We start from the raw sequence: 11,528 nt of genomic DNA on the forward strand, positions 1-11,528 counted from the left end.
GGGGGGAAGAGGTGGAGGGGGTGAGGTGGAGGAGTGAGGTGGTAAGAACGACGAGATATTCCCGCCAGGCGGAAAAACAGGTAGTAGACGAGGGCAATGGCCCTATGCTGCAACAAAGTCGCATGCACGTCCAAGCTGTCGGCAAAACATTTTCACACACATATGTACATATATATACACATTTACACACAGACATTTCTACACACAAATAGAGACACACACACACATAGACACACGTGCAGCACTCCCCCCGTCACGTTGCTTCTCACCACGTTGCGGGAGGAGGGCCCCAATCGTCGTACGAATGGCCCTGTACGACATCTGATGACACCAGCGCCCCCTCCCCCCCCCCTCCTCCTCCCTCCCCTCCTCCCACGCCTTCACCCCATCCTACCGACGCCTCTTCGGGGCCCTATCCACCCCCTCAAATTCCTCACCCCCACCGCCTCTCACCCCTACCTCCTCACCCCTACCTCCTCACCCCCACCTCCTCACCCCCACCGCCTCACCCCCACCTCCTCACCCCCACCTCCTCACCCCCACCGCCTCACCCCCACCGCCTCACCCCCACCTCCTCACCCCCACCTCCTCACCCCCACCGCCTCACCCCCACCGCCTCACCCCCACCGTCCTCACCCCCACCTGCATGACCGCCAGATATCTGGGCAGGTGCATGTTGAACCAGGGGTGCTGCCGGATCTCCGGAATGGTGATCCGCTTCAGCGGGTCGACCAGCAGCATGCGAGGGATCAAATCACGGGCACCTGGGGGGGGAGGGGAGAGGGAAGGGGAGGGGGAGGGGAGGGAAAGACGAACCACACACGATTTTGAAGCTGCTGCCAGGGCAAGAGTGTATGAAACGTAGAACTGACCGAAAGGGAAGGGGGGGAAGGGGGAGGGAAGGGGCGGAAGAACAGCCGCACTGCTTACGCGGGGATGGGCGGGCGTGTATCAATATCCAAAATAATGCAAACAAGCACACAAAGTACCCTCCCCGGGGCCCCGAAACCCGCACGCTCACACACTCGCTCTTCCCCCCTGTCCCCCCTCCTCCCCACCCCTCCACCCCCCCACCCACCAGGCGACAGGTGCGATGGCAGGTTGTAGATGCCACCCTTGATCTTCTTGAACAGGTTGGGAATGTTTTCATCGTCGAAGGGCAGTGAGCCGCACAGAAGCGCATACAGGATGACACCGCAGCTCCAAACGTCCACTTCCGGACCCGCGTACAGCTTGCCGCTGATCACCTGGGGACGTGTGTGTGGGGTGGGGGGGAGAGGGGGGCAGAGAGGGGTGTGTATGCATGGAAGGGGGGAAAGGGAGGGGGGAGACGAGCCACGAACGAGTGAAGCTGCTGCCAAGGGGGGGGGAAGGTGTGTGTGTGTGTGTGTGTGTGCATGTAAATAGGGTGTTGATGTCCATGTTGACAATGCTAAAGATAATTTGTTGATAATGATGATGTGGGCAATGACGTCCCTGCTGGCCTACCGTCCGTAGAGCGCCACGGTGTTTCGTCACGTCCCCGGCCCCCACTACCCCCACTGATACAACCGCAAACATTAAAAAACCCGAAGTGTAGGACCACAGCTGTACAGACGCACTCTCACATACATACACGCACACACCGCCCCTCTCCTCCCGCTTTAAAAGGAGAGTGCTTCGGCGGTAACGGTTCCCGTTGGGGTTTATACGGTTAGGTGCCCCTGGCCAGTGTCAGGCCCGGATTGATATGTAACAGGCACATCCGCGCCGCCCCGCTTTTCCCCCTCCCCCAACACACAAACATACATACACACGCACACACACACCTCCGGTGCCGCGTAGTTGGGGCTGCCGCAGCTGGTCTTCAGAAAGTGGCCGTCCCGCATGATGTTGGAAAGGCCTGAGGATGCCGACGGAGCGGGGACAGGGGGCAGATGACGCCCCACACCGACACCACCACCAGCACTCGCGTCCTGCATGAATATAAACCCACCAACCTCCCCCCCTTTCCCCCCCTCCCCCCCCCCACCATACGACCACCCCCGGTTCCCCGGCCTGTGTGTCCCCCCTCTCCCGGGGGGCCCTCCAGGGGTGTGTCCTCATACAGGACCGCTTCCTCCATCCATCCATCTACCTATCTATCAATCAATCTATCTATCTACCTACCTATCTATCTATCAATCTATCTATATGTGGTAAAGACATTTCCCTCCGCCGCCGCCGCCTCTTCCTCAACTCGCCATCTCACCAAAGTCGGCAATCTTGACGTTCATCTTGGCATCCAATAGCAGGTTCTCGGGTTTAAGATCTCGATGTACGACCATGTTGCGGTGGCAGTACCTGGTCACGTGTGTGTGTGTATGTTTGGGGGAGGATCGGGGAAAGGGGGGGTTAAAGCTACAACTTCTTCAACTGCACAAGTCAACAAAACAACGAAATAACCGCCGGGGGGCGGGGGAAGTGAAGGAGCAGCACATGACAAATGACACAAACAACCAACGTGTACTTGCGTGGAGTGGTGCGCGGGGATAGGGGGGAGAAGGGTTTTAGAGTTTTAGGGACAATCATAATGCAGGAAAGTGGGAGGAGGGGGGTTAAGGAAGTCATGCAAGTCACCTAAGGAGTGAAATACGTCAAGGATCCCAATATAACACACGCACATACATACATACATACATACATACATACAGAGAGAAACACACACGGCCCCCCTCCCGTACACTCACTCGACCCCGGAAATAATTTGTTGAAAGAAGTGTCGTGCCTCGTCTTCCGCCAGGCGGCCCTTCTCGACGATGTAGTCGAACAGTTCGCCAGTCTGGGGGGTTGGCGGGGATTCGAAAATCAAATGCCATATCGAAAAAAGGCTTTCGGGGGTTGTGCGGTGCGCATTGGGAGGTGGGAGAGGTGTACGGGGGAGAGCAAACCCACACGCGGGTCGGGTGGGGGAACTACAACACCACAAGGCGCCGCGGGACATGCAGGGCACAAGCAGCATTGCACAAGTAACGATGTTGACATCCAAAGCACACTACAAAGCACACAAAGCCGACTACCTAACCGCTCCATATCCCCCCCCCCGCCAGCCAGCGGAAGAGCAGGATAGCGGTGAGGGGGAAAGGCGGGGGGGAAAGACGAACCACACACGATTGAAGCTGCTGCCAGGGCAAGAGTGTATCAAACGTAGAACTGACCGAAAGGCGTCGGGGAGAGGGGAAGTCATGACACAGACAGACAGACAGACGGACGAAGGCAGGCAGGCAAGCAGCAAAGGCCGCGCACGCCGCCGGCAATAATAAACGGTAAACCGGACAGGAGGGAACTACAGTTGCATATGAAGACGTGTGTACATCATATTCCAGTGGTAGCAAAGTACGACTTTCCGTACATACCTTCACGTATTCCATTACGACGTAAATGTCGGACGGCGTCTCGATAACCTCGTACAGCCGAATAATGTGCGGATGCATAAAAAGACGCAAAATCTTGATCTCGCGCCGTACTGCTCGTCCAAACGAGCAATAACCACAACGGATTAACAGAGCAACGGAAGGGCGGGCGGGACGGGGGTTAAGTGAAGATAGAATTCCCGCCCCGCAGTCCAACATGTGTTTTGGCGCACTTTGTAAACATTAAACAAAATGCAAACTTGTCACGTTGACATCTGAAATGCCGTACATGGGGACGCGGTGTGTGTGTGCGTGTGTGTGTGTGTGTCGGGGGGGGTGGGTGGTAGGGAAAGCTAAGGAAAGGGACAAGCACCCGTTCCTCCTCTCCCCGCAAATCACTCCGACACAATTCCCGCCGCCTCCTCTCAAAACGCGACCGGCACCTTTCAGCAAAATACAAATACGAAACTGCCGGGGGGAAGGATTAATTGAGAAAAACAAGGTGGTGCATATGTGGTGATATTGGTGGTGGTGGTCATGGTACGTGTGAGGAGGTGGCGGGGGGGGGGTATAGGGTCGCACGCGGTGTTGCCAACGTAATCCAATGCGCGGCCCCGGGCAACGGCGGTGGCGACAGCAGCAATTAGACCGGTCCAAGCCCAGACCCGGTCCACTCAGCCCCCGTACCGTACAAACCCATCTCTCCCCCCCTTTTCTTCCCCCCCAAGTGGGGGGGCTCGCGGCGGTCTGGTGCCGGGGTGAGGTGAGTAGCGCCTGTGTTTCGACCTTCCCGCGCCCCCTACCTCGCCCCACCTCCCCTCGGGGCGCTGTCCCTGGGGTTCGCAACTAACACCAACCGACACCAACTACCAGGCTGGTGGCAGACTACCCCCTTCAAGGCACATCACATGATCCGCCAACAGATGCCAGGGGACATCCACAGCTTCCTACTACTACTACTACTACTACTACTACTACTACTCCACCTCCTACTCCTACTCGCTGACAAAGACACCCTACCCACCAAGCCGCCTACCCTTGGAGTCCCCCACATGCGCAAAGAAGAAACACACGCGGGCTCATGCGGGCCCCTTCCCCGCCTCCCCACGCGCCTTCCCGTACTCCGCACGCGCGCATACACCTTTTCCCCCCCACGCCCGCTCCCCTGCCCCCTCGGTCGGGCTTCCCCCCTTCCAGGGAGGGTCGAGGGGTGGAGGTTGAGGCAGCCGCGACTTCTCACTACCTCTCACTATCCTCTCAATAGCTGCTGGGGTCCCCCCCTACGCAACGAGATGCGCCCGGGGCAGCACCTCCCTCCTGACTTTGCGGTAACACATGGGGCAGGTGCCGTACTGAGCCACGGGGTTCCGGTAGAACCGGCACCGTGCCTGCTCCCCAGAACAAGGTGCTCCCTAATGGGGCTACTTGTAAGGGGTGGGGTCCTGGGGGGGTTCGAACCCATGCACGAGGCTTGGCGCCTTGTTTGGGCCTCTGGGAGATCGTGGGTGTTTTTGGTGATTGGGGGAGGAAGCGGGGGGAGCTACCCCCACAGAGCGTGCTTTCGGAGTTCCAGGGTTTACTTTACATACGGTGGACGTACCTTTCTCCTCCATTTCCATTTGCTGGATCTTCCTCCTGTTCAAAATCTTTATGGCGACTTTGTGCCCGGTCAAGACATGCTCCGCCACTTTCACCTGGGGGGCTCGGAGATAAAGTTCCGATTGATGTCCAGCGCGCACGTTACACGGCGCAGAGGCACAACGCGAGGTGGAAAGGGAGGGGCCAAAGGGGGGTCAGGGGTGCCCGTTGAGGGAGGTGCGTCGTCATGGAGTACCGCAGGAGGGTGCTGTCGGGTACAAAGGAAAGTAGTCGCATTCAGGAAAGAATGCGGTTATGCCTTTCAATATGGCTGGTTTATCATAGTTTTGAGTCCCTACTGCGTTGAGCGTGTTGGCAGCTCTCAAAATCTAAGCGAATTCAGGTTCCGACAGAGGAGAATGCAAGTTTTTGCGATCTGCACCTTTCCGAAAGACCCGATGCCTAGCGTCTTGCCCAGGCGATAGTTGCTCAGGTAGAACTCCGCGCCTTGGTTGTAGCCTTGCACATTGGTCGGGTTGTTGAACCCGGCAGCGACCGCGTCCACAACTGCAGGTGCACCTAATAAAGACACCTGATCTGCCATCCTTGTCACTGTACAATAAAATTTCTAGAAGGTATGTATCACAGGCTCTTTCCACGCAATTGCTGTCCTTACGTCCAGTCTCTACGCAAGCCCCACGGCTTAACAGTGAAATCCTAAAATGGTTGGTTGGAGCCGATGACGACTAAGGTAGACTAGCAACGCCCCGTCAATTAGCGATGGGGTTTTCGGCGACGGACCATCTTCATGAAAAGCGAAGTCGTAAGGAAGAGATGTCAGGCTAACCGATTAGACATGTTGTTGAGCAACGAAATGGCGCGCTTTCTCGATTAGGAAGATGCAGAATCCGGGGACATTTTCTTTTGCTGACGAGGCTGCCGTACATGACCCACTTTCAAGGGCGTTCCGCAATGCAATGATATGTATTTTCCCTTTGGGCATGGACTTCAGACCGCCACTGCTGTATTGCTATCGCAAAAAACTGCGCTTAAGAGCCAGCTGCGTCTTTCTGCCTTTTTGCAAGCATACCTGCCACTAAAGCTTGTGTGGGTAGTCGCTATAAATAAAGGCGAACTCCCATGCTTATTACCTTGCCTGCACTCCTGGTTGCGGAAACGCATGCTTTGCTAGCCAGATGAGGTTCTGAAACGTTATGACCGGCTAGCATACCTTGCTATCATGGTAAAGGCTTGGCCACTGTACACTTTGAGGTTCAACCTAATCTTGCAAACCAGGACACGAGGAAAAGAAAACCAACTTTGGTCCCGTGGGTCGGTTTCGTCCTGGTTTTCCCATGTTGTAGTGGTGCCAGACCATGGGGCTCTACTTCAGTAATCAACCACCCACCCGCCAAGCTTTGGAGTTCCCGCATGACGAGGGTGGTCTCTTGCCCAGCTCCTTCCTTCCAGCTCCCTTTCCCCCTTTCCAAACAATGTCCAATCTGCCCCAATTACTCCACTTTGGACCTTTCATCACAAAACCTCCCACCGCTTCCACACCAGATGCAATAACTGGCCATGAGATCATGGAGTAACGCCCGTATACATTTTGAAATGCCAGGCTTCTGAAGGCCGTGACCTTCCTGACGCAGACAAAGGCCCACATCAGCAAACTGAGCCTAATACAACACTAGAAGAATGGGAACACCTGACTGGTATATTTGGGCGTTTGAAATTATCTCTATCAGGGGAAGCTCCCCGGACTGGTACTTCCTTGATGTACGTTTAGAGTACTTGATAAACATCTATCAAAGGGCGTGGCTGTTGAAGGCTGGCGGCAAACAGGCAATGGAAATTTCCGCTCCGTTCGCCTGTCAATAATACTGTCACAAATTGCAAGTCCGACTTGCAAAGCAAAAACAATTCAACTTATGCACATGGGCGCGTGTCCTGATAGCCAAGCCGGCCTAGCGCACGTCTTTGACTGGCGATCCACATCTTGCTTGCGCACCAACAGAGTCCAAAATCGCACATATACATTTCATAACGCCAGCGCAAGGCCCTTGCCTGATCTATGAGTTGAAGCTTTATGTCCTACATCGTTCGCTTCAGTTACGCTTAAACCTCCAATCGCAGCAGTTACAATATCCTCGACCAGGCTACAAATGATTTAATTAGTCATTTAAGCAAGCTTCGGCCCTTTCGCAACCTTGGGACAAGCTCGTCGCATCACATCCACTCGCATCGCAACATTCTCTCATTTCCATCTAGAAAATCTCCATGAGGCCCCCCGCAGACGTCAAGAGACGGTAATCACACTCTTGTAGCTCCTAAGACACACATACATTCTCCTGTTCAACGGCAGAGGCTTTACATCTGTATATCATTTCCAGCACGAGAACGTCATCTGGAACTTCGTCCAGCGACATCAACTTTTCCGGCAGAAATCTTCACGACCCGGGCAGGCTGCGACGTGCGCTCACCAACCGAAAAAAAGCCGACCAGTTTAGGGGTACCAACACCGTTCATTCCAGTCAAGCAGGAGCAAGTCCTCTCAGAAACGCGACACCAAGCGCTCCGCGCCGCCACCGAGAGTCGATTTTCCACACATCAACGACTCAATTCCTCTCCATATCTCTAACTAACCGGCTTTTAAGAATTAGAGCTTTGCCGAACACACGTGGCGACAGGTAGTTTTTTGTTTGAGTTCTCTTGCATCGCTGCCGCCGCCGTCGCCACGGCCATCGCTACGTCATCATCATCATCATCAGCAGCAGCAATAGCAATAGCAGCCGCAGATGGTTGGCAGCTCCGTAGCCACGTGACGACAGAGGGAGCAGCACCGTCTGTCTCGCACACCGCCCAGCCCAAGCCAGCGTGTCTCCCAACCCTGCACGTCGGAATCTTTGCGGCGGCTTAGTAGCCCTGTTGCTGCTCTGGCCGCCCCACAGATCAGATCTATCCACAATTGGTTTTGATACAGGCGTTATGCAGCTCGACAGCGGCCAGCGGCCGCCCACGGCGGCGGCGGCGGCGGCTGCGGCTGCCGCGGTGGTGTCGCCGCGGCGCTGGGGTCTTGCCGCCGTCGGCGCCGCCAGCCGGAATGGTGGTTTCGGAGTAACGATGCTGGTCGTTCTCCTAGCGCTGTCCGCGGGCTTCGCGACGTCGACGCGGCGTCTCGCCGCCGGCAGCGCCAGCGATGGCGGCGGCGAAGCCGCCGCCACCGACGTGGCTTCGCCGAACCGACTGTCGCGGCATTCCGCGACGGGTTCTGGCAGCATGCTGGAGGCCCAGGTGGGGGGTACTGCAACCAGCCGTACAGTTGCTCAGTGTCCAGCGGTGGCGTTGTTCGACGGCGCTGCCACCGCCGCCGTCGTCGCGGTGGGGTCCACTAGCCCCGCCGCCGATGGCGGCGGGGGGGCCCAAGGCGTCGTGGCGGCGGCGGCGCCGCCCCCACCGCTGCCACCGCCTTCGGCGGCGGCTACGAGTGGTGGTGCTGGTGGTACCGGTGGCGGGGCGAGCTGGTGCAGCTGCACGCCGGGTGCGTTTTCGGTTTCCGAGTGCTTATTGAGGCACCTATCAAAACCGTCTTTCACCCTCCCTTTGAAGCAATCGCAACTAGTCCGGCTGCCTTTTTAATTCTCGCTGTGTTAAGAGATTCATATTAGTCTGTTTTCATTTATAATACTTTTGGTATCGTCAGTAATGTTATTTAGATTAGATGCTAAAGCTTCCAGAACTTTTTTGTTTTGGTATTTCAGATTTCTGATAACAAACAATATATCAAACTCCACTGAATAGAGTAATTTGGGATCGGTGTGGATATTAGTAATTCATGATCTATTCATGATTCCATCGAATCCATCGTGTCCTTTTAGCATGGAAGCTTTCAAAACATCTTTGACATTTTTCTGTTCTGTTGAACGAGCTGCACAAATCTAACAGGAAAGGACAACACAAGCTGCATGCCTAAACGCATTCGACAAGTACTGACGCACGACGAATACAGATACACACGGACACACATACTTTCATGCCTGCAGGTACATTCCTAAGGTACACATGTTTTTTAGATGTACATATTTGGATGTCTTAACTTGTCGCGATTTGAGTCGTGTCATGTCATGTCTTGTCATCATGCTACAGGTTGGGCCGGCGCTGCTTGCTCTCGTTGTCAAGTGGGATGGCCGTGGGCGTGCGCTTCGCTGATGCCAAGCGATCCCAAAGCCACCTGTGTTTCGTCACTCACCTTCACCAACCGTACGCTGTACAAGATCGCCAGCTGTACCGTGGACCCCGCCATGCAAAGATTCGTACTGTCGCTGGAGGTACGTACGTACGTGCGGTACGGCCGTTGATGTACGACATTGCGGCTGTTGTACAGCGTTGTACGGCACGCAAAGCCGTGGATCAATGAAAACGTGGCCATGAGGAATTCGCAATTAAATGATATTTCCAAGGGGCGGCGACGTTGGTAAATCCATGCCGTAACCTTGTATGACCTGTCGTACTGCCGTGTACGTGCTTTTTCCTGCCCGACAGTCCTACTGCAGTACCGTCCCAGTTTCACCGCTGATACCGGCGTACGACAAGCTCATCCGCCAGCTGAACGTCACTGGCTTCGACATGAGCAATTACACTGGCGCTGCCGCCGCCACCGCGGCCGATCCCAACGGAACCCGGAATGCAGCCAATTCGTCGGATGCTAGCGGCGGCGGCGGCGGCGGCGGCGCTGCTGGCAGTCAGAACTCCACAGTCGTTTCTACGCCGTACTGTTTGGTGGCCCTGCGCGGCGGCAAGTACGTCAAGGATGAAGTTCTTCAATGTGTGGGCACTGGGTGCCGGTTTACGGAGGGCAGCCAGTCGTACACGTGAGGAGGGAGGGAGGGGGAGGGGGGAAGGGGGGGGAGAAGGGGGGGAGAAGGGCGCGTGGACCAGCAGCGAACAAACTACTCGCGTAAAGACTTACAGACAGACTTACAGACAGACAGACAGACAGACAGAGACAGACAGACAGACAGACAGACAGACAGACAGACAGACAGACAGACAGACAGACAGACAGACAGACAGACAGACAGACGTATAGGCGGTCTGGTTCCCCGGAGGACTTGAGTAACGGATTTCGGGGCGGGCTACGTGCCCGGGTTTCCGTGTCGAATCCCCTTAAATCGTTTACCTGCTGTGCAACTGATGGGTGGCTGTCAGTTTAATAGCGCAATAGGGTAGAGGGAAACTATGAACTAACCAACAACTAACCAGCAACTAACCCTTCCTCCCCCAGGTAACGCCAACATAGTTAAAACCCAGGCTCTTCCATCGGCTCCTCCTGAACCAAACTCCCCCCTCCCTCCTGAACCCCTCCCTCCTTCCTCTCTCCTCCGTATCACCCCTTCATCCGTACTCATCCCCTTCATCCGTACTCATCCCCTTCATCCGTACTCATCCCCTTCATCCGTACTCATCCCCTTCATCCGTACTCATCCCCTTCATCCGTACTCATCCCCTTCATCCGTACTCATCCCCTTCATCCGTACTCATCCCCTTCATCCGTACTCATCCCCTTCATCCGTACTCATCCCCTTCATCCGTACTCATCCCCTTCATCCGTACTCATCCCTTTCATCCGTACTCATCCCCTTCATCCGTACTCATCCCCTTCATCCGTACTCATCCCCTTCATCCGTACTCATCCCCTTCATCCGTACTCATCCCCTTCATCCGTACTCATCCCCTTCATCCGTGCCCTTCACATACGCATCATCCCCTTCATCCGTACCCTTCATCCGTACCATTACTACCACACACCGCACAACGCAGCTGCTCCGGCACAATGCGCTGCGGTTGCCCGCCGAACGACGCCTTCGCCGCGTCCGCCGGCGCGCCCGCTAGCCTGTCGTACTGCGGCGAGAGGCTCCGAAACCTGGTTACTGGTATGGGGGGATCCTTCGGACTGGACTGTACGGGCCCGGTCAACGGCAGCGGGGCGTGCAAGCTGGAAATCGACGGGCTGCCGTTCCCGCTGCCGCTGACGTGCAGCCCGAATGAGTGCCGTACAGCGGCGGCAGCGGCGGTGGTGGCGGCGGCGCTGAGCCGCGGCGGGACGCCGCCGCCGCCGCCGGTCCAGAACTGGGTGCCGCTGGTTGCCGGTGAGCCGTACAAGTTAGTTAAAAAAATCGGATTTTGAGTGTTACGCCTCCGGCTAGCGTAAGGTCAAGGCTTTGGGGTTTTAGGTTGTACGGTGGAGGGATCTCATGGTTGGCGGAGTTGGTTCGAAATGGACTCACGTGTGCGTGTGTGTGTGTAGGCCGATCCTCCCGATTCTGCTGGCCGCCAGCTCCTGCTGCTGCATGCCCAGTATCATCCCGGTCCTGCCCAGGAATGGACAGCGGAACTGCTGCACCCACCGGTCCCACAGTAGCTCGGTTCGGCTGGTCATACATAACCCGGTCGTCCACAGCTGCCGAGCGGTCCCACCTCCAGTGTCGCTTCTGAGCGTAATCCAGTTCCGGGCTGTCCAGACGAGATCCAGAGGGACCATTGCCTTCCGCCTGGCGTTTACGGCTGATGCGTTTTGAT

The 11,528-nt window shown here is 56.2% G+C and overlaps 2 protein-coding genes across 2 annotated transcripts in view; one reads left to right on the forward strand and one right to left on the reverse strand.

The window, feature by feature from the left end:
- The window catches only part of VOLCADRAFT_98607 (uncharacterized protein), a gene marked incomplete at both ends in the record, with an annotated part of 8,778 nt that extends 3,225 nt beyond the window's left edge, over positions 1-5,553 (reverse strand). The window contains 8 exons of the mRNA XM_002957494.1: positions 608-764; positions 1,079-1,247; positions 1,809-1,882; positions 2,231-2,322; positions 2,709-2,800; positions 3,375-3,484; positions 4,972-5,065; positions 5,392-5,553. Of these exons, the coding sequence (XP_002957540.1) occupies positions 608-764; positions 1,079-1,247; positions 1,809-1,882; positions 2,231-2,322; positions 2,709-2,800; positions 3,375-3,484; positions 4,972-5,065; positions 5,392-5,553 (950 nt within the window). The remainder of the gene's footprint in view (positions 1-607; positions 765-1,078; positions 1,248-1,808; positions 1,883-2,230; positions 2,323-2,708; positions 2,801-3,374; positions 3,485-4,971; positions 5,066-5,391) is intronic.
- A 1,676-nt stretch (positions 5,554-7,229) lies between these two features.
- The window catches only part of VOLCADRAFT_98608 (uncharacterized protein), a gene marked incomplete at both ends in the record, with an annotated part of 7,663 nt that continues 3,364 nt past the window's right edge, over positions 7,230-11,528 (forward strand). Inside the window, 5 exons of the mRNA XM_002957451.1 lie at positions 7,230-7,258; positions 7,901-8,490; positions 9,096-9,277; positions 9,492-9,820; positions 10,770-11,098. Coding sequence (XP_002957497.1) covers positions 7,230-7,258; positions 7,901-8,490; positions 9,096-9,277; positions 9,492-9,820; positions 10,770-11,098 — 1,459 coding nt within the window. The remainder of the gene's footprint in view (positions 7,259-7,900; positions 8,491-9,095; positions 9,278-9,491; positions 9,821-10,769; positions 11,099-11,528) is intronic.

This window comes from Volvox carteri, assembly GCF_000143455.1.
Source record: "Volvox carteri f. nagariensis unplaced genomic scaffold VOLCAscaffold_74, whole genome shotgun sequence".
Taxonomy (NCBI): domain Eukaryota; kingdom Viridiplantae; phylum Chlorophyta; class Chlorophyceae; order Chlamydomonadales; family Volvocaceae; genus Volvox; species Volvox carteri.